The sequence below is a fragment of the Chiloscyllium plagiosum genome, unplaced genomic scaffold (assembly GCF_037043375.1).
Source record: "Chiloscyllium plagiosum isolate Xiang-an unplaced genomic scaffold, Cpla_swu_hap1 HiC_scaffold_7, whole genome shotgun sequence".
NCBI lineage: Eukaryota > Metazoa > Chordata > Chondrichthyes > Orectolobiformes > Hemiscylliidae > Chiloscyllium > Chiloscyllium plagiosum.
The window spans coordinates 72,282,716-72,310,451 of record NW_028270145.1 but is presented as its reverse complement, the minus strand read 5'-3'; the positions used below and the strand labels follow the sequence as shown (position 1 = coordinate 72,310,451).

The window sequence follows — 27,736 nt, the reverse complement described above, 5'->3', positions numbered from 1 at the left end:
AACAGTACCTTGGACGAGAACGCCAACACAGTCTCAGACTTTATCAGAAAGTGTGTGGAGGACTGCACACCAAGGAAGTCAATCTGGGTGTTCCCCCACACGAAATCCTAGATGAACCAGGACATACAGAACCTGCTTAAAAAAAAACAGGCGGGAGGCTTTCAGATCAAGAGACCCACTCAAATAAAAGGAACCCAAGTATGACTTTCACAGAGCCATTAAGACAGCCAAGGACCAATACCGATCCAAACTAGAGACCCAGACACCCGACGGCTATGGCAAGGACTGAATGATATCACAGGTTCTAAAAAGAGACAGTGCAAGATAGCAGACAATGACACATCCCTCTCAGATCGTCTCAACACTTTCTATGCTGGCTTTGCGCAGATTTCTGCAATAAGTCCTTCCGAACCTATCCCAACAGTCACTGCATCAGAGGTCAGATCAGTTTTTCTTCGTGTGAATCCAAGGAAAGCGATGGGACCGGACTGAGTACGAGGCTGTGCACTCAGAGCATGTGCAGATCAACTGGAAGAGGTCTTCTCTGACATCTTCAACCTCTCCCTGTAACAGGCCACTGTCCCTACCTGTTTCAAGAGGGCCAACATCATCCCAGTACCTAAGAAGACTCTTGCAGCATGTCTCACTGACTACTGCCCAGTGGCCCTTACTTTGACGGTCATGAAGTGCTTTGAAAGGCTGGTCATGGCATTAGTTTTTTTTTAGATTACTTACAGTGTGGAAACAGGCCCTTCGGCTCAACAAGTCCACATCGACCCGCCGAAGTGCACCCATCCAGACCCATTCCCCTACGTTTACCCCTGCACCTAACACTACGGGCAATTTAGCATGGTCATTAATCAACTCCAGCCTCCCACTACTATTGACTCACACCAATCTGCCTATTGGACCAACAAATTCACGTCAGATGGCATATCACTTGCCCTTCAGTCCTCCCTAGAGCATCTTGACACCAAGACCAGCTACGCAAGAATCCTACTCAATGACTATAGTTCAGCCTTCAACACTATTATCCCCTTGAGACTGATTACTAAACTTAGTGATCTTGGACTAAGCCCCACTCTCTGCAACTGAATCCACAGTTTCCTGACCCACAGGCCACAATCAGTGAAGATTGGGGACAATATTTCATCCTCACTAACACTCAGCACTGGACCCCCCCCCCCCCCCCCCCCCGCCCAGGGGGTGTGTACTCAGCCCCCTACTGTACTCACTGTATACCCATGACTGTGTTGCCAAATACCAGACTAATGTCATTTACAAGTGCACTGGTGACACCACCATAGTTGGTCGAATCCCAGATGGCTATGAAATGGACTACAGATGGGAGGTGGATGACCTGGAAAAATGGTGCACTGAGAACAAACTAACTCTCAATGCTGGCAAAACCAAGGAACTCATGATTGACTTTTGGCGAGATGTTACTCATGCCCCCCTACACATTCACAGCATAGAAGTGGAATGAGTGGACAGTATCAAGCTCCTGGGAGTGGTTATCCACGACAAGCTTTCTTGGACTCTTCATGTGGATGCACTGGTTACAAAGGCCCAACAACGTCTCTTCTTCCTCAGGCAGCTGAGGAAATTTGGCATTACAGCGAATACCCTTGCCACCTTTTATAGGTGTGCCATCGAGAGCATTCTGTCTGGATGTATCACTACCTGGTATGGCAACTGTACCATTCAAGATTGGAGATGGTTACAGAGAGTGGTGAACTCAGTCCAGACAATCACAAAGGCCAACCTCCCATCTATAAAATCTATCTACCAGACCCGTTGTCAAGGAAAGGCCGCCAGCATTCTCAAAGATCCATCCCACCCTGGCAATGTTTTTCTACAACCTCTGCCATCAGGTAGAAGGTACAGAAACCTGAAAACACGCACCAGCCAGTTTTGAAACAGTTTCTTCCCTACTGGTGTTAGAATACTGAATGGACTCAGAAACTCTTAGCTGAGAATGTGAAAACTCTACACAGGGCTTCGCCCAAGGCTGGAATTGAACCTGGTTCCCTGATTCTGTGAGGCAGCAGCGCTAACCACTGAGCCTGTACCTGTGTTTTTGTTTTTGCTGCTGTTTACCTATTATTTACTTATCTATGCTACTTAACTCTTTGATCTGCTGTATTGCTCACAAGAAAAAGCTTTTCACTATGCCTCTATACACTAAATAACCAATATTAAAATGAAACAATATAAAAGGTTTTAATTTAAGAGGGTTGCGGCGGGTTGGGGAGGTTTACTATATATATTGATCACTATCTATTGATGTTTCATTGGAAGGATTTCTTATTCTTTAACATATTCTGATTTCAAAATAAACTGTGCTTGAGGTGAATATCTACATCCTGGTTATCATCTATGCTATAAATCAGTATTCATAGAATCTCTCCAATGTGGAAACAGGCCATTTAGCCAAACGCGTCCACACCGACCCTCTGAAGAGCATCCCTCCCAAACCCACCCAGTCTCTTTAACCCTGCACCTCCCATAGCCAATCCACCTAACCTCCAAATCTTTGGACTTTGGGAGGAAACCAGAGCTTGTAGAGGAAGTCCACGCAAACACAGGGAGAATGTGCAAACTCCACCAGCACTTCGCCTGAGGCTGGAATTGAACCTGGGCTCCTGATATCATGAAGCCGCAGCGCTAACCACTGAGCCACCGTGCTGCCTGATGCAATGTTAAATGTTTGTGAATTGGTGCTGATCCCAGCAGCACTCAAATTACCTAGCTCAGTTTGGTTGAATAAATGTTCATTAATTCAGAATTGCTAAGTACAGAGCAGCTTGGTGAAGTTGTAAAAGTATTTGTTGTGGAGACTAAAAGGATGAGGCAAATTAAAATTAAAAGGAAACTGGCATTTAAGGTGTCAAAAAATTATGAAAGTGTATATTAAATATAATGCTCCTATAAATATATAGTAAAGTCGCCATAGTCCTGCTGTCCCATTAGAGAGAGATGTCTGGTGGTGATTTAACCAGTGTTCATCTCACCTCAGGCAAGAGCAGAGGTTGAGAAGAAGAGTCCTTCATGGTAACCTCTGCAAGTGTGCGAATTGAACCCACACTCTTGGCATCATGCTATGCCACAAACCACCTTTCTAGACAACTGAGCTGTATGACCTCTGTATCAGAAATATGTATAAAGGAAATCGATGCAAATATATTTTAAAAGAGAAAGCAGAAAAATCAGGGGGGAGTCTCATAGAAACCTCTAAAATTCTAACTGGACTAGACAGGGAGTGTATTCCTATTGACCAGGGAGTTCAGAACCAGGGATTACAATCCAAGGATATGATGTGGTCATTTAGGACTAAGATGCGGAGAGATTTCTTCACGCAGAGAATGGTGAGTCTATGAAATTCTCTGCCACAGCAAATAGTTGAGGCCAAAACATTGAATATTTTCAAGAAGGAGTTTCATATAGTTTGTGGGGCTAAAGGAATCAAAGGGTCTGAGGAGAACGTGGGAATGGTTGAATGATTGGTCATGATCATATTGGATGGTGAGCAGGCTGAAAGGGCTGAATTGCCTAGTCTTCGCATTTTCTATATTCATGTTTCATTTCCATCCATAAGTACACAAATGTAAATGCACACATGTTGGCACATGCAGTGTTGTACACACACATCCGCACACACAAACACAAAAATTGAACAGGCTAATAACATTAGCCTTTCTCAAATTCTTCAATACCTCTTGGAAAAAGCATATAGAAGGTTATATTCTTTTTTAAAAAAAGCTTTGAACACATAAGGACTCTTTCAGCTTTCAACCAGCTTGGTCTTTTCAGCAATAGTTCTGATTTCTGCAAACCTCCAACAATTGAATGGGTTACAGAAAAGTACAAATCAAGACATCGTTATCAATTAAGTGCTTAATTATTTAATCATCATAAAATGAACACTTAAATGCATTAAGCTCATGTGTTCAATTCAATATTGAAAAAATAATACTTCGAGAAAGACATGTTTGTTGAAACGTTTCATTTTGCACTCGGGACATTTTGCAACAATACAAATTTAAGAGCAAAGCTTCCATTTAAAGTGCATAAGAAGAGAGTGTAGATTGGTTATAAAGTGCACCCTGGTAGAGGAGTTGCCATGGAAAATTCTTGTATTGATGCTGATTTGACAGTTAATAACCAGGTTTACTCAAATTTTAAAGCAGGTAGCTTGACTCTGGTCAGAGCATTGTCCTGAGAAATGAACCAGCAAATAACTCACCAATTTTGTTCAGTTGAAACAGGAGCAATGTGTGCATCTGTTTTTTCTGTCTACAAAGATCGAGGCCCTATGTACTAATATATGTATCTTACAGTACATGCAAGTATGTTACAATGTAAAGTTGACTTGACTCTGCTTTCCTTCCACATATTTTCTTTTCCTCAGCAAAGGGGAGACTAAATCTGGAGGGCATAGGTTTAGGATGAGAGGGGAAAGAGTTAAAAGTGATCTATGGGGCAACTTTTTCACACAGAGGGTGGTGCGTGTATGGAACCAGCTGTCAGAGGAGGTGGTGGAGGCTGGTACAATTACAACATTTAACAGGCATCTGGATGGATATATGAATAGGTGGGGTTTAGAGGGATATGAGCCAAATACTGGAAAATGGGGAGAGATTAATTGAGGATATCTGGTCAGCATGGATGAATTGGGCTGAAGGGGTTTTTTTTCCATGCTCTTCAGCTCTGTGACTCTATGACTTAGAATTCTAAATTGGTTGTCAGAGTAATTCCTTGTGCATTCAGGATTATCCAATAAATGTTGTCCAAGTGCAGGATAACATCTAATATTCGATATTGTGTTGTGATCTTTGCAGATGTAGGCTGCTTGAATATGGTCAGTAATTAGCCTTTTGCAAATGATTGAAGGGGCAATGCTATTTGATAGAATCCACCAGACTTTGGGATGTACAACTTACATACCTGGCACTGCACAAGAAGCAATAGTTCCCTCTAAGATGCATAGTTGTGTTGCCACTCCAAAGGTCCGTGCATGACAATCGGCATTGACTCCAGGTTTCAGAAGTCAGGACATACATGGACAATGGCGATCCGCTCAAAAGAAGATTAGATTAGATTTAGATTTAGATTAGATTACAGTGTGGAAACAGGCCCTTCGGCCCAACAAGTCCACACCGACCCGCCGAAGCGAAACCCACCCATACCCCTACATTTACCCCTTACCTAACACTACAGGCAATTTAGTATGGCCAATTCACCTGACCCTGCACATCTTTGGATGGTGGGAGGAAACCGGAGCACCCGGAGGAAACCCACGCAGACACGGGGAGAACGTGCAAACTCCACACAGTCAGTCGCCTGAGGCGGGAATTGAACCCGGGTCTCTGACGCTGTGAGGCAGCAGTGCTAACCACTGTGCCACCGTGCCGCCCACAAAGAAAAAAAATTGGAGGGAACTTAGATTGGGAATGAAACTCATGCACAGCATTACTTATTTGTGCGATAGGCAGAATGTATTTTTGGCTTGACTGTTGCATCCTGTAACTGCTGGTTGTTACTGTATTAAATAGCTAGCTCAGATGTTTGAGACACTTTACTCTCCAGGCTAATCTGAGATAGATTAACCACTTCTCAGGACCAAAAGTAACTAACTTCTGAGCTTTACATAAGCTTGTGTGCTATATAATGGGAAATGGTCTGATCAGGGTAGCCATCATCCTGGATGATATCTTTGAAGTGCTCTATTTCAGTATCAAGCTTGACTGGTGAACAAGTGGTTCAGGCCCTATTTACATTGTCAATCGTAGAACATGAAACTGTAAGAATCCACTGTGTTGCACTGACCAGTAAAGTTTGTGGTACATAGACAGTAGTAGAGGCACCGTGCTCCAGCTGATTTCTCAACTAGGACTTTGAGGAAAGGGATCTTATTCAATTGCTCCATTTCATGCACTAATTTGAGCCTGCCAGGAGGAAATTCTTATATACTGCTGCAGAATCAAATGTAGCAAACATATCATCCACTTATCAGAAATATGCAAAGGATAAGAGATTAGGTGTCATTACATTGAATACACATTTCTCAGGGGACTGAACAAGAATGTTTGCTGGACTAGTGGGCATCCTATGGTAATGCTATCTATTTGGATATACATGGTGTTGTTAAATCTGAACTCAACTGTGTGAATTGCTGAGTTCATTATTTCGGTGAAGACTGATTCAGATTGTGGTAACAGGTTTAGATTGTCATGATGCTGAGATGGGCATGTCTATGGCTTCATTGAGTGGTACATTGGTGAATAGGCTAGTGGAGCTAAATAAGAGCATTGGTACTGCATTGCTATCAATATGCAAGTCCTGTGCATCCTTTGCAGATGCGAAGCAATCTTCCACTGTGAATGGAGAACTTGCTCAAAGCTAGTTGTAGCCATTCACTTGACCATTAGGCTAGTTCATGTTGTGTAGAAAAAGCAGAGAAAAGATAAAGCATAAAAAGGCATCATTTTTTGTGTGTTTTGGGCAATCTGAACTCAGACAGCCACAGTGACTCCTGAGGAAAAACCCTATCGTATTAGTTACCCAGCAGCTGAGTGATCTTATTCAAGTCCATAAACTTTTTGCTTTTGCTTTTGAGTAAGGCTGTCTGGTCTGTTGAGAAGCTAGTCTAATGGATACAAATTTGGATATGTCGTTTAGAATGGTGTTAATTTTGTTGATCTCCTTGTGCATGTCATGGGTGACTATAACTGTTCCTTTAGATATATAGGTCCATATTGGGTTTGAGACATCACAATCTGCCAGACATTCCAGTTTCATGTCAGAATTGGACAAGTTATTTGGAATCCTGCAATATGCACATGCTAGATTGCGAGACAAAAAGTTGCTGTTTTCAGTGAACACTGGTTAGCGGAGGGATGTCTAGGCAGCGTTCAAACTCTTACTGTTTGATGTGGAGTGAAGACACACCAAAATTGAAACCAAATGAAAGGACAAACTCCTCATCTTTAGTTAGTATGTGGTCAAAGAGATTTATTATGTGTTTAGTGGCATCATTAAATGCGTTGCCTGATCGCTTCTGTTTAAGTGAGTTTATAATGTGGGTGTATTTTAAATGGTTTTGGTGTGATCATCTGTTGAAGCAATGCAAATGGATCATTTTGCTTTATTAGAAACATTATAAATAGGGCCTGAGCCATTTGGTAAAACTTGAGGTTGAAACAGGGTACATCGAAGCTTTCCTGCAGGATAATGGCTACCCTGATTTTAAATCCTTTCTTACTGTATATCATGTAAACTCATGGAGGACTCTAAAGTGGTCACTGTTGGTCCTGAGAAATACCCGGTCTATCGCAAATTAGTCTAGAAGTATAAAGAATTTTGACAGTTTGAGCAACAGGCAAAGTTAGTTTGTTCCGGTTCTTACCATGCAGTAGCAAGGTATTTGAACTGGATGTGGCTCTCCAGACCGCCTATTACACAAATGAGTAATGTTGTATATGAATTTCAATGTCGGTGTAGTTCATGTATGTAGATCATTCAGTCCAAAGACTGCTGGATCATATCAAACAGTGTGCCCCTTCAGCTATTCACAACAAGCAAGATACTAACTGTACCTGAACAAACTGCGGCTGCAAAAATCTCAGCACAGTGACTAACATTAGATATGATTCTACAATTGGGCAACAACATCCTGAAAGTTCAAGAATTATGCTGACAACCAATTTAGGTTTAGGAATTAGGATTGTCAGTCAGGCTCACAGTGTTGCATGTTCCCGCCTCAGGTGACTGACTATGTGGAGTTTGCACATTCTCCCCGTGTCTGCGTGGGTTTCCTCCAGGTGCTCCGGTTTCCTCCCACAATCCAAAAATGTGCAGGTTAGGTGAATTGGCCATGCTAAATTGCCCGTAGTGTTAGGTGCAAGGGTAAATGTAGTGGAATGGGTCTGGGTGGGTGCGCTTCGGTGGGTCAGTGTGGACTTGTTGGGCCGAGGGGCCTGTTTCCACACTGTAAGAATCTAATCTAATCTAATCTAATCTTATCAGGGTTCTGGGAGCTATATACATTAATGCACAAGGCCCTGTTCTTTGCAGACAGAAGGAATGTACACACTGGCGCTGGTATCAACTCAACAAAATAGATGACAGCTATCTGCTGGTTCATTTCTCATGGCAATCGCCTGACCAAGGAGAGTCGACCTGCCTGGATTAAAATTATTAAAGCCTGGCTATTAACTGTCAATCAGTGTTAATTGATGCATTCAGTATGGCAACACCTCCACCAATCAAAGCTTTTTTCCAACCAATTAACATTTTCTCTCATCCAATATGAATTTAGTTTAGCTTTCCCCTTGAATTTGTATTCTTTTGAAATATCCCAATGTGTAAACCACAAACAGCTTGGACAAAATGTGTCTTTTTCATAAATCTCAAGTTCTGTACTGCTAAACCATGACATGTTACTTCTATTATAACTTGCTTTTTTAATAAATACAACTTAATTAAGGGGCTGAAATATAAAATAATTAATTTGTATGCCATGTTGTTACATTGCAGGTGGTTCCTGTATTTAGTGTTTGTTTTCTTGCTGGGAGCTGTGTGTACAAGGGAGGCACTCAGATATGATTTCATGATAGCTGAAAAGGCAAGTATCTGTGTTGTTTCAATTAATCTAAGTTTCCTGCTTCAGGAATTTTCATATGAAACCTGAACTGATTAATGTAATTTTACCATAGTGATGCAAATATTGAAATACGTTCTTAAAGCAAGATTCTGTGAAGCAATTTCTTAAGCTATTACTGGCTACTGTTTCCTCATTTCAGTGTGAATGAAAAGACTTTCAGAACTGTTCCATATTTTATTATGTGGTCAATTTCCTTAGTATTCTAGATGGTTCAATTCAGCATGTTAATATTACAAAACGAACAAGGTTTTATCTAAATATTTAATTTTGCAGGCATAAACTTGCTTCCACTGGGTTCCTTCAATCTCTAGTGTAATATCTAGTTAGTACAACTTCCTAAGACAATGGCAGAAATGCTTGTGAAGTCCATACTATATCCTTATACCATTAAAAGCAATAACATCTTGCATTTGATGTTATAAGATCTGTACTATTTACAGAAAACGTTTAAGGCAAAGCTTGACACCAAGCAACATCAGATAATATTGGGAATATCAGAATATTAGACCAAAACTTTGGTCAAAGAATTTTGAATTCAGGAACATCTTAAAGAAAGTAAGCCAGGTAAAGTTGCAGAGAGGTCTTGGGAAGGAATTCGATTGTTAAGGGCCCTTGAAATTGAAGGCGAAGACATCAATTGTGGCGTCATTAAAATCAGGAATAGTTAAGAGACTGAAATTAAGGATATAAATATATCTTGGAGGTCCTTGGATTTGGAAGAAATTATAGAGTTATGGAGAAATCAGGGCACGGAAGGATTATTTTCAGAGAATTTTAAAATTTGAGATGCTGCTAATCCAGCTGGATGAATAGAGCTTGGTGAGAGTAAAGTCATGGTCAGCAATAAATGATAACAATCATCAAAGAGGCTTAAACAAAATAAAATTGTAGACCTGAGGGTAAAGCAAATGTTAGTTTCTGCTGTCAAGTACATTTGATTTTAGTAACCAATATCCTTTAACATTTTAATGTTTTGGTCGTATTTAGTTATTAAATAACCTCTACATTTGTCTGTTCTCAGTTTGTTTATTCAAGTCAGCAGGATCTAAAATGTGTCAATGATCTTGCATATGATAAAAATTGTTTAAATGTAATGCTTCATATCCTGTAGCAATTCATTTTGACTGTTGACCAATTCATTATTTTTCTGGCATGACATTTTCAACATTGATTTACTTTTAATGATGCTATTTTTGTCAACCTAAATTTAGCATTTAATTTTGTGGCTTAATTCTTATCACTGAACCTCCACCTTAATATTATGTGATGCTAATCTATTTTGTTGTTTTTAATAGACTGAGCTGATAATGCAAACTCATCCAATCCATAGCTCCTAGTTCCACTGCAGCTGTATCCTATTTCTGCATCCTGGTTCATTCTCACTTTACCTTCCATCTTTCTGACTTTAGCTTCGTGTTGTGAATTTGATGTCAGCACTGCTGCCACCAACACATTTTTGCTTCCGTCCTAGCCTCTGGCAGAACCCAGTTCTCTTACCTAATTCTTCTACTTATACAATCTCCTAAATAAAAACTGAAAGTCGGTGAATACTGAAAATCAGAAACAGAAACATAAATTGCTGGGAAAGCTCAGTAGATCTGGCAACATCTATGGAGAGAAATCAGACTTAACATTTTTGGGTCCAGTTCTGAGGAAGGGTCTGCTGCCAGACCTTTTGAGTTTTTCCAGCAATTTCTGTTTTTGTTCCAGACTGCAGTAAGTTTACATTTTAACTTGAACAATTCTAATCCTATTTCTCATCTACATCATAGAATCACAGAATTGTTACAGTGCAGAAGGAGGCCATCATGCCTGCACTGGCTATTCAAATGAGTGTCATTATCTAATACCAACCTCCTGCCTTTACTTCATATCCTTGCGCATTATTTCCAGGCAAATAACTATCCAAAGACCTTTTGAAGGTATCAATTGAACCTGTCTCCACCACATTTTCAGGTAGTGCATTCCAGACTTCAACCACACACTGTGTGAACATTTTTTTCTCATTTCATTCTTAATCCATTTGCAATATACTTTAAAATACTACCTCTTCACAATAACATTTGGAAACACCATGCATGTGTAAATCTACAAGGCCAGATAAATGCTGTGACTACAATAGCAAGTCAGAGGCTGGAAATGATGCAACAAATAACTGGTCTCCTGAATCACTAAAGTCAGTCCATGATTTGCAAGGTACAAGGTAAGAGTAAGTTGGAATATTTTATACTCACCTAAATGAGTGAAGCTCCAACTGTGGAGGATCAGTCATGGAATACGTTCAAGATCGTGATTGATAGATTTCTGGAAATTAATGATATCGAGGGAAATGAGAAGTTGGATGGTCTACTCTTACTCCCTTGTTCGATTAGCACTCAAAGAACATTCCTGATGAAGGGCTTATGCCCAAAATGTCGACTCTCCTGCTCTTCAGATGCTGACTGGCCTACTGTCCTTTCCACTGCCATACTTTTTGAACTCAAAGAACAAAGAACAGTACAGCACAGGGACAGGCCCTTTGGACCTCCATGCCTGCACTAACACATTTTGCCCTTCTGTACTAAAACTGCCTTCACTTGCAGGATCCATATCCCTCTGTTCCCTTCCTAATCATGTATTCGTCCAGGTGCTTCTTGTGTCTCCTTCCCCCATCTTTGGCAATGCTTTCTAGGCACTCACCAACCTTTGTGTGAAAAACATGCCTCCCACATCTCTTTTAAACTCTCCCCTTGCATCTTGAACCTGTGTCCCCTAGTAATTGAACCCTTCACCCTGGGAAAAAAAAAACTCATACTTTCCATTCTGAGCCATTCACAATCTTATAAACATCTATCAGGTCGTCCTTCAACCTCCTGTGTTGCAGTGAAAACAAATCTAGTCTATCCACCAGTCTCCTTCTCCATTCCAGGCAACATCCTGTGAACCTTTTCTGTACTCTTTCCCAAAGCATTCACATCCTTCTGGTAGTGTGGTGACCAGAACTGTATGCAATACTCCAAATGTGGCCAAACTAAAGTTCTGTAAATCTACAGTATAACTCGTCTATTCTTCTACTCAATGCCCCTTCAATGAAGACAAGCATTCCATACATTTATTTCGACCACAAACAGCAGAGGTCCCAGCACTGATCCACTAGTCACAATCCTCCATTCCAATGTCTTCCTCACCTCCTCATAAAAACTCGATCAAGTTAGTGAAGAATGACCTCCCCTCCACAAAACCAGGCTGTCTATTGCTAATAAGTCCATTTGCTTCTAAATGCATATAGATCTTGTCTCTGAGAATCTTTTCCAATAATTTCCCTACCACTGACATGAGACTTACAGGGCTGTAATTTGCAGGATTATCCTTGCTACCCTTAAACAATGGGACAATATTGGCTATTCTCCAGACCTCACCTATGGCCAAAGAGGGTACAACAATGTGTGTCAATGCTCCAGCAATTTGTTCTCTTGCTTCCCTCAATAATCTGAGATAGATCCCATCAGGTTCCGGGGACTTATCTACTTTAATACTTTTTTATGACTGTCAACATCTCTTCCTTTTTAATAGCAATTTGGCTTAGAAACTCATCACTCCCTTCCCTGAGATTATCCTCCATCAATTCCTTCTCTTTGGTGAATGCCAACACAAAGTATTCATTTAGGGCCTCACCTACCCCTTCTGCCTCCACACGTAGTTTCCCTACTTTGTCCTTGAGTGGGCCAACCCTTTCCCGGCTACCCTCTTGCTTTTTATAACTTGGGATTCTCCTTAATCTTGTTTGCTCATGAATTTTCATGGCCCCTTTCAGCCCTTCCAATTCCTTGTTTAAGTTCTTTCCTTATATACTTCAAGGGCTTCATCAGTTCCTATCCTCCCAGACCTTACGTATGCTTTTTTTTTCTTTCTGACCAAGGCTATAACATCCCTGGTCATCCAATGTTCACATAACTTGCCATACCTATCCTTCATTCTCGCAGGAATGTGCCGCTCATGAACTCTTATCAACTGCCATTTGAAATACTCCCACATGTCCGATGTAGATTTACTCTCAACACTATCCAGGAAAAAGCAATTTGCTTTAGCTGCAGTCAATCAACCATCTTAAATCTTCACTCACTTGGTAAGCTGTATACAGTGGCAGCAATGTGTACCTCTTAAAAGATTCACTGCAGCAACTCACCAGCCACATCGAATAGCATTTCCAAACCTATATTCTCTACCACCCAGAAGGACAAGGGCAGAGTTTGCTGAGGAATGCCACATTCTGGAAATTTCCATCCTAATCACACACCATTCTTCCTGGAACTATATCGCTGGTCCTTTCATATCACTGGGTCGTAAATCTGGCATTCCATCTGGAATGGCATCGTGAGTGCATCTATTCAAGATGAACTGCGCTCATTCAAGACGTTGGCTCACAATCACCACCTGAAGGGCATTTAGGCATAGTCAATAAATGCTGGCCTTGCTAGTGCACACTCATCCCATGAAAGAACACTAAAACCATTGTCCCCAATTCCAGCTATAAAATTTATTCTCCAGCAACTGACTCTATGCCTTTCCCATTATTACCTGAGGCTGAACCACACCTTGAGTCCATATTTGATCATGAGTTGAACTTCCAATCATGTGTCTGCACCATTAGTGAAGCTGCCTATTTCCATCTCCATAATGTTTTTGACTTTGGTCCTAATCTGCTTTATGCTCCTGAAGTCCTCATCTATGCCTTTCTTGCCTCTCATTTGGACTATCCTTATGCACTCTGACCAGCCTCCCACAATAAAATTTGAGGTCATCCAAACTCTTTTGCCTGATTCCGAGCTGTAGATTTTGCCAAGCTGCATTAACTCTTGGTTAGGGAACACATTGATCTTGCAATCTTGATTCATGTTTATAAATCCATCCATGTCCCTGTCCCTCCCAATCTTTGGGATCTTCTCCAGCTCTACAATCCTCTGAGATATCTCTAACCTTGGCCAGATTTCCAGCATCCATAGTTCTTTGTTTTAGTTTTGAATATTGCTTATTTTAATTACCCTTCCAATTATGACCATGGTTTCTGCTTCCTCTGCCACAGGCTTTGGGATTGCCTTGCTAAACCTCACTCCTCCTTCACCTCTTTTTGTTTTCTTTAAGGGTCCAACAAGGATGCTTCTCTTTAACTGAGCCATTGGTCACCTGGTTCAACATATCATTTTGTGGATTAGTTTCAAATTTTATTTTATAATGCTCCTATGGAGCACTTTAGGATATAAATTGATAGAGCTTGAAGCCTCCATGATATTTGAAAAGAGAATGGCAATTAATCATCTTTATCAAAATCTTGAATGCTCTTATGATGCTTTATTGTGGGACAGACTAGTCTTTGAATTTTGCCGCATGTTCAAATTTATTTGCATATAATTGTGTGCAAATTATGTGTCTAACAATGGAGGTCCATTCAAAGAGATGCAGAAAATGCTTGGCATAATTATATAGTTAACCTATAGCATGAACTTATTCTTGTGTTGTAGGTTGCCTTGGTGGGATTCCTCTGGTTATTAGGGCTGTATATTTCATCATTAGCTTCCTGCATGGGAGGTCTTTATGGTGCACCTAGAATCCTTCAATGCATTGCTCAAGAAAAGGTGATACCCGTCCTTGGGTGCTTGGGCAGTGGGGTGAGTATGACCCATTACTATAGTAATCTAAATAGTTTATGAGAACTGTAGATTCACAGAATTATGTAGGCAAGTACATTATGCAGATAACTTCACAAGCAAAGTGTTGAGGTTATTAAAGGGTACAATATTGGCTATGGGCTAAAAAAATGTGGCTCTGACATAGGATCATTGGTCTTTGGGCAATATAGTTGTTATGCAGAATGTTGCAAAATATTTGCTGTATCCTGCATAACATGCTGATAAAAACAAAAGTGAACATTGGTTATTCATCCCAAGATGCTTTGCTGTTTATCCAAATAATCCTGTTCCACTGCTGGTGTAAGGAGAAAGTGGCCACAACAGCATGTAAATATGGACAGCTCCATTCGAAAGAGCAATGATGATGCTTATCCATGAAGTCCGACAAATAAGTCTTTTTTGAAGAAGGCTCTCAGTATTCTGTGAAGGCCAGTACCATATCAATTTAGATGTCAGCAAGAGCAAGCACTTTCTCATTTGTGTTCTGAATCTATTGTGGAAATGATTTCTCTTAGTCAGTGTATTATGGTGTAGACTTTCTTATAAATTAGACCTTAGATCTTTAGCTTTGTGACTCATTAGAACACATATCACCAAGAATATAAATAATTGTCAATGTCAGTATTCCATTTACTGCTGAGTGCGAGAATTAAGAGGAGGCTCTGCACTCTAGCACCTTCCTGATGTTCTAATTATATGAATGTAATTAGTTAACATTGTGTCTTTTATTCAGGAAATTGTTGACTTTGGAGTATTTTGTCGTGTTTGTCTACAGGTTTACATGGCAAGCATATATGCTGATAATATTTGTAACATTATTTTCCTGTGATATGTGGCCTAGGAAATCTCATCACTTTATTCTGAGTTCATTCCCAAGTTGTGTGTACCGGGTCAGGAGAACTCTCAATTTTGTGAACCCAATCTATAAAAGAGCTGCCTGTACTTTTAATATTTGGTTCTTGGGAAGGTGACTCCTTCAAACGTTTGGGCAGTCAACTGTAGAAGAACTGTTAAGATTGGTGGGTGTGGAGGTGAGCTGATGAGTAGACCTGCCTCAAGGATTCAGTATTTAAAAAAGAAAGAATAAAAGAAGAATTCTCCAGCCTTCAGCCCTGCACGTCTCTTGGGTTCTCCCCAACCCCTTGCCCCTCGCATCCTCATGCTCAACTATTCCCTTCATTACACTTTATAATCCCCATGCCAAGCTGTGCCCTTCTATCCAAGCCAGTGGTCCTTTGTAGCCTCCAAGCCAACTTCAAGCCAACTCATTACAACACATGTCCCCAAAAGCACAAAACTTTCCCCTTTATTTGCCAACTCCACCATAGACAGACTTCAGAATCCCTGCACAAATTAGATAAGTGTGTATTGCAGATTGCACTATAGTGAAAGACACACGTATTCATAAAAGCCTATTTACGTTCCTTCAACAACATATAGTCATATAACTAGAAACAAGTCAAGTGCAACAATATTGGAAATCACAGTCCCATCAAAGAGTAAAAAACACTTATAGCTGGTGATCAAACAATGAAACAGAAGGCACCATGCATCAGCACTGGATGGTTGTGAAATCAATCATGCAGCAGTAATCCAATGCTGATAGTCTGAGTGAAATAGCAAGCAAATAGTTTTTTAACACATTCAAATACATTTTTTCCAATTATTTAAACATGGTAAAATCCTTTGTATAGTTTTTGATAGGTCCTTCTGACAGTTTTGATAGCTGACTTTGACAGGTGTATTAACGGTTCCGAGCAGCTCGACAGTAATTATTCTATGCACTTTTTATGTATATCCTGCATACTTTAATAATCCAATAGGACAATTATCCAATAGGCAAATTTTGACGGTATTAGGCAAGAACTTTTGAAAGCTGATTGGAGGCAGATGTTCGCAGGTAAAGGGACGGCTGGAAAATGGGAAGGTTTCAGAAATGAGATAACAAGAATCCAGAGAAAGTATATTCCTGTCAGGGTGAAAGGGAAGACTGGTAGGTTTAGGGAATGCTGGATGACTAAAGAAATTAAGGGTTTGGTTAAGAAAAAGAAGGAAACATATGTCAGGAATAGATAGGATAGATCGAATGAATCCTTAGAACAGTATAAAGAAAGTAGGAGTATACTTAAGAGGGCAAAATCAGGAGGGCAAAACGGGGACATGAGATAGCTTTGGCAAATAGAATTAAGGAGAATCCAAAGGGGTTTTACAAATATATTAAGGACAAAAGGGTAACTAGGGAGAGAATAGGGCCCCTCAAAGATCAGCAAGGCGGCCTTTGTGTGGAGCCACAGAAAATGGGGGAGATACTTAATGAATATTTTGCATCAGTATTTACTGTGGAAAAGGATATGGAAGATATAGACTGTAGGGAAATAGGTGATGACATCTTGCAAAATGTCCAGATTACAGAGGAGGAAGTGCTGGATGTCTTGAAATGGTTAAAGGTGGATAAATCCCCGGGACCTGATCAGGTGTACCCGAGACATCTGTGGGAAGCTAGAGAAGTGATTGCTGGGCCTCTTGCTGAGATATTTGTGTCATTGATAGACACAGGTGAGGTGCCGGAAGACTGGAGGTTGGCAATTGTGGTGCCAGTGTTTAAGAAGGGCGGTAAAAACTAGCCAGAGAACTATAGACTGGTGAGCCTGACCTCGGTGATGGGCAAGTTGTTGGAGGGAATCCTGAGGGACAGGATGTATGTATTTGGAAAGGCAAGGACTGATTCGGGATAGTCAACATGGCTTTGTGCGTGGGAAATCATGTCTCACAAACTTGATTGAGTTTTTTGAAGAAGTAACAAAGAAGATTGACGAGGGCAGAGCAGCAGATGTGATCTATATGGACTTCAGTAAGGCGTTCGACAAGGTTCCCCATGGGAGACTGGTTAGCAAGGTTATATCTCACGGAATACAGGGAGAAGTAGCCATTTGGATACAGAATTGGCTCACAGGTAGAAGACAGAGGGTGGTGGTGGAGGGTTGTTTTTCAGACTGGAGGCCTGTGACCAATGGAGTGCCACAAGGATCAGTGCTGGGCCCTCCACTTTTTGTCATTTACATAAATGATTTGGATGCAAGCATAGGAGGTACAGTTAGTAAGTTTGCAGATGACACCAAAATTGGAGGTGTAGTGGACATCGAAGCTACTTCTCCCTGTATTCCGAGAGATATAACCTTGCTAACCAGTCTCCCTTGGGGAACCTTGTCGAACGCCTTACTGAAGTCCATGTAGATCACATCTGCTGCTCTGCCCTCGTCAATCTTCTTTGCAGTGCAGTGATTGACGAAACGAGACTGAACCAGTTTCGTCAATCACTGCACAGCTCTATTCTTGCCTCACTGAAGGCTGCTGTCTGCTAATTGATTTTTCTACCTGTAATTGTTACATCATTATCCACCATCAGCCTAAACCTGTTGATAGAATGATTACCTTACTCAAGGTGAAAGTTTCTTGTTTAAAAAAAAGTCAGAATTTTCTAAAATAAAATTGATATGAAAGATGTTGTAACATGTTCTATGATTAATATGAAATGCAGATATCTTAAACGATTTCAATCTGTCACAGTGCCAGAGTAATGCATAAATGTTGGATAATTTAGCATCAACATCAATTTAAGGTATTATTAACTTTAAAAAAATAGCTTTTACATAAATGAAGACTGAATAATGATTTGGTATTAGGAAGACACTGCTTATGTGATTTTAATTTGAATGACCAAAAGCAACTTTTAAAGAGAAAGACTGTTATAAAAACAAACATGATGCTGAATTGCAAAATAAAATAAAAATGCTGGAATACTCAGCAGATGGGGCAGCATCTGTAAAGGCAACCAGACTGATGTGTTAGATCAGAGTATGCTTTCATAAAAATAAATGATCGTTTACCAACATCTTTGTAGCTGTGGTACATCTTGATAGATTAGAGCTAAAATCTTTTTATGTAGTGATTATTTGATTGTGCTGATAAGGGTCATTGACAGAGACCAGATTCTTCCTCACAGGATGGAATGAAAAAGTTAACTATGACATGTTTTCCTACTTAGTTCATCTCACCACTTTTGTCTCTAAATACCATTAAAATGCCGAATTGAAGAGGTGTGGTGAGAGTGACTGCCTTTGATATTGATGCAGCGTTTAACCAAGTAGGACGTTAATGCCTCCTAGTTTAATTGATATTAATGTAAATTAGAGATTGGGGGACTCTCCTTTCTTTGGAGGCATATATAGCACAAAGACAGGCATATACAGCACAATGTTTGAGGCTGCTCATATCAATTCCAAAGCATTAATGCAGAATTTTCACAGGTAATGCTGTTTGGCCATCCATCCTTCAGCTGCTTCACCAATGAGCTTACCTTTGTCATAAGGTTGGAAGTACAATGTTCATTGTTAAAAAGCACACAACACCAGGTTATAGGCCAACAGGTTTATTTGGAAGCATTAGCTTTTCAAGCAATGCTTCTTCATCAGGTGGTGAAGAAGCCACACTTTGTAAGTTAGTGCTTCCAAATAAACCTGTTGGTCTATAACCTGATGTTGTGTGATTTTTAACTTTGTCCACCCCAGTCCAACACCGGCACCTTCAAATCATGTTCATTGTTGATAACCTACTGTACCCATTCATGCCTCTCAGACCCTGAAGGAATCTATGATAATATGCAATAAGATCTGGACAATATTCTGGCTAGGTCTGATAGGTGGCAAGTAACATTAATTTCACGCAAGTGCCAAGCAATTAGAATATTCAATAAAGGAGAATCTAACCATATCTGCTTGACATTCAATTGCATTAGCATTGGTGAATTTCTGGCTGTCATCATCCTGGGGTTACTTTTGATGAGAAATTCAAATATAAATATAAAGACTGTGGTACAAGATCCGGTCATAGACTATGAATTCTGCAGTAAGTAATTCATTTCCTCTCACCAATCCCCCACCCCCCCAAACACTCACTCTCAATCTCTCTCTCCTCTCTCACACACATACACATACACACACGCACAAAATAATGAAGTTCAATATATGTACTGTATCTTTGAGAGAGAGAATGTCATTCTGAACTGAGAGATCACAAGTACCAATGGTGGTGCAGGCTCGAAGGATGGAATGGCCTACTCCTGCACCTATTGTCTACCTGTGTATATGACTGCATGGTAATCCCAGAATGTACCGGAAAATTGGAAATATATAATGTTTGGCTGTGAAATGAATAACTGAGTTTTGGTTTTGACAACAATTTGAAGTTAACCAATTGGTTTAAATTGTGCCTCAGGATATTAAAACCCAATTGAGTTTTAATTTATTGTTTTGCCAACATTGAACCAATGAGACGATCTGATGTTGGGAGTACAAGAATGTGGATATTTTGAAAATTGGTCAGAGAGCCCCTGTCGTAGAGAGAGAAACTGCTGGAGAGCTAGTTGCCCTTCTAACATCTTGGTCTCAAAGAAATTAAAGAGCACTCTCTATCAAAGGTACCTTTTCATATGAAACATACTTGCAGTAAAAAGAAAGAAGATGACCCAGGGAGATCAGCAGCAGGAAAATTGAAGACAGTGGAGAAGACAAAGACTGTGAGATTTTGAGGTTAAGTTAATGTAATTTCAATAAGTGTCTTATTGGAATAGCATATTGTTATAGAGTTGGAGTCAGAGAGTAAGCAGTTAAGAGAAAGTTTGTGAGACATGATTTCCCATACACAAAGCCATGTTGACTATCCCTAATCAGTCCTTGCCTTTCCAAATACATATATATCCTATCCCTCAGGTTCCCTCCAACAACTTGCCCACCACTGAGGTCAGGCTCACCGGTCTATAGTTCCCTGGCTTGTCTTTATCGCCCTTCTTAAACAGTGGCATCACGTTTGCCAACTTCCAGTCTTCCGGCACCTCACCTGTGACTATCGATGATACAAATATCCCAGCAAGAGGCCCAGCAATCAATTATCTAGCTTCCCACAGAGTTCTTGGGTACACCTGATCAGGTCTTGGGGACTTATCCACCTTTAACCGTTTCAAGACATCCAGCACTTCCTCCTCTGTAGGCTGGATATTTTGCAAGATGTCACCATCTATTTCCCTACAGTCTATATCTTCCATATCCTTTTCCACAGTAAATACTGATGCAAAATACTCATTTAGCATCTCCCCCATTTTCTGTGGCTCCACACAAAGGCCGCCTTGCTGATCTTTGAGGGGAGAAAGTGAGATCTTTGAGGGGCCCTATTCTCTCCCTAGTTACCCTTTTGTTCTTAATATATTTGTAAAAACCCTTTGGATTCTCCTTAATTCTATTTCCCCTTTTTGCCCTCCTGATTTTGCCCTCTTAAGTATATTCCTACTTCCTTTATACTCTTCTAAGGATTTACTCGATCTATCCTGTCTATACCTGACATATGCTTCCTTCTTTTTCTTAACCAAACCCTCAATTTCTTTAGACATCCAGCATTCCCTATACCTACCAGCCTGCCCTTTCATCCTGACGGGAATATACTTTCTCTGGATTTTTGTTATCTCATTTCTGAAGGCTTCCCATTTTCCAGCCGTCCCTTTACCTGCGAACATCTGCCTCCAATCAGCTTTCAAAAGTTCTTGCCTAATACTGTCAAAATTGGCCTTTCTCCAATTTAGAACTTCAACTTTTAGATCTGGTCTATCCTTTTCCATCACTATTTTAAAACGAATAGAATTATGGTCGCTGACCCCAAAGTGCTCCCCCACTGACACCTCAGTCATCTGCCCTGCCTTATTTCCCAAGAGTAGGTCAAGTTTTGCACCTTCTCTAGCAGGTACATCCACACACTGAATCAGAAAATTGTCTTGTATGCACTTAAGAAATTCCTGTCCATCTAAACCTTTAACACTATGTCCCAGTTGATGTTTGGAAAGTTAAAATCCCCTATCATAACCACCCCTATTATTCTTACAGATAGCTGAGATCTCCTTACAAGTTTGTTTCTCAATTTCTCTCTGACTATTGGGGGGTCTATAATACAACTAGGAGAAAGTGAGGACTGCAGATGTTGGAGATCAGAGCTCAAAAATGTGTTGCTGGAAAAGCGCAGCAGGTCAGGCAGCATCAAAGGAGAAGGAGGATTGACGTTTCGGGCATAAGCCCTTCTTCAGGAAGAAGGGCTTATGCCCGAAACGTCGATTCTTGTTCTCCTTTGATGCTGCCTGACCTGCTTCGCTTTTCCAGCAACACATTTTTGAGGTCTATAATACAATCCCAATAATGTGATCATCCCTTTCTTATTTCTCAGTTCCACCCAAGTAACTTCCCTGGATGTATTTCCGGGAATATCCTCCCTCAGCCCAGCTGTAGTGCCACTCCCCCTCCTCTCTTGCCTCCCTTTCTATCCTTCCTGTAGCATTTGTATTCTGGAGCACTAAGCTGCCACTCCTGCCCCCCTGAGTCATGTTTCTGTAATTGCTATGATATCCCAGTCCCATGTTCCTAACCATGCCCTGAATTCATCTGCCTTCCCTGTTAGGCCCCTTGCATTCAAATAAATGCAGTTTAAGTTATTAGTCCTACCTTGTCCCTGCCTGCCCTGACGGGTTTGACTCACTTCTGTTCTCAACTGTACCAGTCTCAGATCGATCTCTTTCCTCACTATCTCCCTGGGTCCCACCCCCCCCCCCACCTTACTAGTTTAAATCTTCCAAGCAGTTCTCGCAAATTTCCCTGCCAGTATATTAGTCCCCTTCCAATTTAGGTGCAATCCGTCGTTCTTGTACAGGTCACTTCTACCCCAAAAGAGATTCCAATGATCCAAAAATGTGAATCCTTCTCCCATACACTAGCTCCTTAGCCATGCATTCATCTGCTCTATCCTCCTATTCCTGCCCTCACTAACTCGTAGCAATGGGAGTAATCCAGATGCTACTACCCTTGAGGACCTCCTTTTTAAATTTCTGCCCAACTCTCTGTAATCTCCCTTCTCAACCTTTTCCCTTCCAAGGTCGTTGGTTCCAATGTGGACAATGACCTCTTGCTGGCCCCTCTCCCCTGTGAGAACATTCTGCACCCTCTCTGAGACATTCTTAACAGAGAATAATTAATTGACAACTATTTACAACTCCTTCCTCTCACCTATCTTTTACATTCCCTGCTATAATACTAATCCAATAAAACCCCTGATTAAGATTTATTGAAAAATTCAACTTTCAAAACCAGCCAGCTATCAAATTGTCTCTTTACAGATTTGCTCTCCAGGTTTGTGTTGATGTCTTTCTCTGTGCAAACTCCTTCTATAGACAGGTACCTCTCAGACAATTCTGACTAGCAGTCTACATCTGTTGGTCTTGTTGCAGTTCTCTTTCAACTGTTCAATTTTCCCCGGTCTTATACACCAAAGCATTGGATTGTTTCATTGATTTTTAATATTATCAATATACTTCACTCAAACTTGATTGGAGGTTGGGATTTTGGGGTATAATTTAAACCGATTGGCCAAATTCAATTTTTTATTTGTTTCCAGACAACCAGCTACACTAACTGCTGGACCACATGCTGCATTGTGTCTTGTTGAGAACACTTGATGTTGTCAGGTAGTTCTGCTAGCTTTTAACTCTATTCAAGGTACAGTACACCCACATCTTTATAACACCATAGACAGATTCAAAGTGAGACCTCACACCTAAAGTACATTGTCTAACCTGAAATGTCACCTCATGTACTTTGACAAAATCTTTAATTACACTCTAGGAACAAAGTTTTGAAAGGAAAATGGATTTTGCAATTTAATCAGCAATCTACCTCATAATTGATTAAAGGATTCAACAAGGGCAGCTAGTTTTAAAGTTATTAACTTTTTGCTTATAAATACTGTGTCTCATACCTCTTCACCATACCATGCCTGAGGAATGGGCTGAGCTCTGAGGGCTTGCAATTTCAAATAAATCTGTTGGACTATAACCTCGTGTGTGATTTTTGACATTGCCCACCTCGGTCCAACTCTGGTATCACCACATCATAATTAATTACAACGTACAAAGTAAATTGACTTTGAAGCTTGTTGAATGAAAATGCTAATTTGTACTAAATCTGTTGATATGTTTGTCAGAATTGCTGACTTACATTACAGAAGCTATTAGTATTTAGGTCAGAAATATCATAAAAGTAACTAATTTGTTAACATAGAGAAGTCTATATAATATTTTAATGAAGAGTCTACAGGGATCTCATACATCCTTTGCTGGATAATGACTTTGGACATTTGGTAATCTCACAGTAAACACTAGTAGTGCCCTAACTCGCCTACTTGCAAGTTTTTCTCATTCAAAAGTTAGTATTAGACCCTTCTGAATCTGTCAAACCCTAAACTAAATGGGAAAGCTGCATGTTAATAACCTTTTCCTTTGAAATCTATAATTTCTTCCAAGTACTAAAATTACAGTGCAAAACAATGTAATAAATTTCAATGAAAATTTTTTAAAGAAAAAGACTTTGACCTATGTTGTGCTGCGATTTGTTCCAAAACACTTCCTTGTGTATTTATATCCCAGATTCCTTTATCCAAATTATATTTTAAAGTGCTTATGACCTCCTTTCTTCCTAGTATCAGCATATAATTAGTTAGTACACCAGATTAGAATAATCTAACTGCATGCATAAGAACACAAGAACCAGAAGTAGGAGTGGGCCATCTGACCCTTCGAGTCTGCTGCATGATTCAATAAGATCATGGCTGACCTTGTCATGGCCTCAACTCCTCTTACCCACCCTCTCAGCGTAACCCTTCAATTCTTTACTGTTCAAAAAATGATCTATCTTAGCTTTAAAAGCATTCAACGAGGGAGCCTCAACTACTTCACTGGGCAGGGAATTCTATAGATTCACAACCCTCTGGGTGAAGAATTTCCTTCTCAATTCAGTCCTAAATCTTCTCCTCTAATTTTGCGGCTATGCCCTCTTGACCTAGTTTCATTCACCAGTGGAAACATCCTTTTGACTTCTATCTTATCTATTCCCTTCATAATTTTATATGTTTCTATAAGATTCCTCTCATTCTTCTAAATTCCAATGAATATAATCCCAGTCTACTTATAAGCCAACACCCTCAACTCTGGAATCAACCTAGTGAACCTCCTCTGCACAGCGTCTAGTGCTAGTACATCCTTTCTCAAGTAAGGAGACCAAATCTGCACCAAGTACTCCAGGTGTGGCCTCATCAGCACCCTATACAGCTGCAACATAGCCTCCATGCTTTTAAACTCCATCCCTCTAGCAAAAAAGGTTAAAATTCCATTTGCCTTCTTAATACCTGTTGCACCTGCAAACCAGCCTTCTGCCAAGGACTGTCACTCTTAAGTAGTCTAGACCAGTTGAATTTTCTTTTTTTCTGTTGGGTTTAGAGTGTCCTAAGATTCTGTCATGCTGTGACTGTTGTGTAGGTGTGAAACAAAACTGTTTCACACCAATGTTGCTTTTAACGTACAAATGCAGTCAGAACTGTAACAGGAGCAATGCTGTTAAAGAATGTGTGGAGGAGGTTGTCTCACTTTGCTTTGTTTTGGAGTCAAATCAAGCCTTGATTTTCTATTTATATAACAAGTTTAGAGTTTGTGCATAGTTGCAACTGTAGCTCCTGTAACTGAGATTAAGGAAATGCTGGTGATTCACTAAGTTAAATTAATTTGAATACTTTAATTCAGTTAATCATACTCACGCTTATTTGGGAGACAAATGAAGAAATTGCCAATATGAATTTCTTGCCTTATTGACTGAGTGTAAAATTAAATTCTTAGATTTCAGCAATTTTTTGAGATTTCAGAGTGAATTCCCATTTAGACACTCCCAGGAATAGTTGTCAGCAAATCAGGAATTTACAGTTCCTGATTTGCTATACATCTACATTAGTGAATGGAAAAATCTGAGAGCTGAGAGGTTAGAGTTTCCTATCCAGCGGTCCTTGTAAATGCTGGTCCTTGCTGAATGATTCTAATTTGGCAAATAATCCCTTTTGTTTCATCTTTTAGTGTGAGATTCAAGTCTATATCCAAGAAATCGGTGCTCTTTTCCACTTTCCACTCTGCATGAAACTAATTTAGGAATATAAGACAAAATAGGGCATGAAGTAAGTCATTTTATTTATCAAGCATATTCAGTCTACACAACATATGGATGTCCTCTCATGAATTTGAGCAAGTTGATTTCAGTTTGGAGGCAATTGTGTTACATTTCCAGGGAATCAGTCTAACTTTGAAACTTTCATCAAGCCCTAACCAGTTCCTTTGTGCAGATGTAATTTTCATCAACTGCGCCTTCGTTATACGATGAGTAATGATTTTTGCATATAGTTTTTGCGTTTGATTTTTTTTTTACAATAACCCATTTTTAAAAAAACTATCAATTATTGCAACATAAACATATGATATGTTTGTACTTTTTTGGTTCTAAGATAGAGAACTAATTCTTTTAATTATATTTTATTCTCAGAAAGGACCAAACAAAACACCAGTGGCTGCAATATTTCTTGTGGGACTTGTGACTATGGCATTTATCTTTATTGGACAAGTGAATATTCTTGCCCCAATAGTCACCATCAACTTTATGCTGACTTACAGTGTGGTAGATTACTCTTACTTCTCTGTATGTATGAGCTATGATATTCAGCAAAATGAAAAAGAAAGGAATAAAGTAAATGCTAGCACTTATAAACCATCACCAAAGCTGAACTCAGAAGGCCCACTTAAAAATGGATCTACTGGCCCAATAAAAGGAAGTACAAATGGATCTTTGCTTGAGTTCAATAAAGATATGAATCAGATCTTTCAAACAGTGCCTCATAACAGGAATGCAGAGGTGGGAAAAAACAATAAAGGAAGAATTGTGAATCAATCTATCCGATTAAAAAAAGCAAGAGTACCTGCTAAACAGACACTGCAAAACAGTTTTATGTTGAATCTTGACAACACAAATGCAACATATAAAGAGGGCATCAACCAGGTCGCAGGGACAGAGCTTGCAGATAACCTGCCTGAACAGAATGCAGGAGACCTGTCCAGACAGGATGTAGGACATCACCAGCATTTGGAAAATGCTTTTGTACCTCAAGTTGTGGAAGCCGATCTCAATGTTGAAAGCAACATAATTGAGCCTTCAGAATACTGTTATACAGACACAGATGATTCAACAGAAACAAAAGGATATGGTAATTATTTTTGGAATAGTTGATCAGTCTTCCAGCTTTTTATTCAATCTTGAGGATAGTATTTCGTTAATTAATATTAGAAACTTATCTCAGGAATTACTGATCTATCACATCACATCGGGTAGAAACATTTTGAATTAAGTTTTGAATGTAAGTAATTTAATCATAATTAATGGATGTCTGTCTGTTTTAGTCAATACCATTGCTAAGGAAGGTTAATGACTTCTTTTCCATCTACCAAGCCAAACTAAGTTCTCTCATAAAATTTCACTGGTTGTTAATAAATACAGGCCATAAATACTTTAGCAAAAGCTGCTCTTTTCATTCCAATTTCCTGACTAAGTAACTCAGTAAACTGAGTGACTGACAAATCAAATTGAGCATCAGTGTATTGATGTATTAGCTGATATTTTTCAATAGTTTTATCCTAATATTTCCTGGAGGGTTTCCAATATAGACAATGCAATGGAATCAATCCTAGTGTTTGATAGTATGCCAAGTGATCCCTGTAAGCCTATGTAACTGTACAATTCTTCTCATTCCTCCACCAATTTGGTTGCTCTGCTATGAAATGCTTATCCCATGTCTTATAATCATATATTCCAAAACGTAATTCATAAGCTCCAAAATGTGTAAGATGTAGTTGTCCTTACCTGGCACCATATTAAGAGGACAGTATATTGAACAATATTTGTTTCCTACTCCATTATAAAATTAAAATCCTGGCCTCATCATTCTCTCCCTCTATAACCTCTCTCGTATTTACTTTTCTTGCCATGTCTATCAACCTGGAGTCCTGCGCATCCCTCTTGATTCTTCCATGCATCTTGGTTCTCAAACTCCCGCCGTAAAAAACCTCATTTTTAAAAGTATTACAAAAAAGACTTATTTTCAATTAAGTTTTCCTAACTTTCTCTCAGGAGAAAGTGAGGACTGCAGGTGCTGGAGATCAGAGTTGAGGGCCTGATGAAGGGCTTATGCACGGAACGTCGATTCTCCTGCTCCACGGATGCTGCCTGACCTGCTGTGCTTTTCCGGCATCACATACTCGACTCTAAATTTTCTCTCAGTTCTGTACTAATGATTGGTGTTTTAAAGACACAATAACAACTGGAAATCGTGATTCATAATCATTAGTAGAGCAAAGGGCAGTGCCCCGAGATCCCTGAAGTCATAAAGTTAGGGCCATGGAGTTTTTATCGCTTGCAAAGAGATCTTTTGGCCCATATTGTCCATTGACGGTCAT

The 27,736-nt window shown here is 39.9% G+C and overlaps 1 protein-coding gene across 10 annotated transcripts in view; it reads left to right on the top strand.

Moving 5' to 3' along the window:
• slc12a8 (solute carrier family 12 member 8) overlaps positions 1–27,736 on the top strand; it is a 150,869-nt gene that overhangs the window by 105,576 nt on the left and 17,557 nt on the right. For all 10 annotated transcript variants that reach the window (XR_015757709.1, XM_087989180.1, XM_087989179.1 and 7 more), the window contains 3 exons: positions 8,539–8,626; positions 14,164–14,310; positions 25,776–26,490. Coding sequence is in view for 9 of the 10 variants with exons in the window: in XM_087989180.1 (XP_087845306.1) it covers positions 8,539–8,626; positions 14,164–14,310; positions 25,776–26,490 (950 nt within the window). In the remaining variant the exon portion in view is untranslated. The remainder of the gene's footprint in view (positions 1–8,538; positions 8,627–14,163; positions 14,311–25,775; positions 26,491–27,736) is intronic.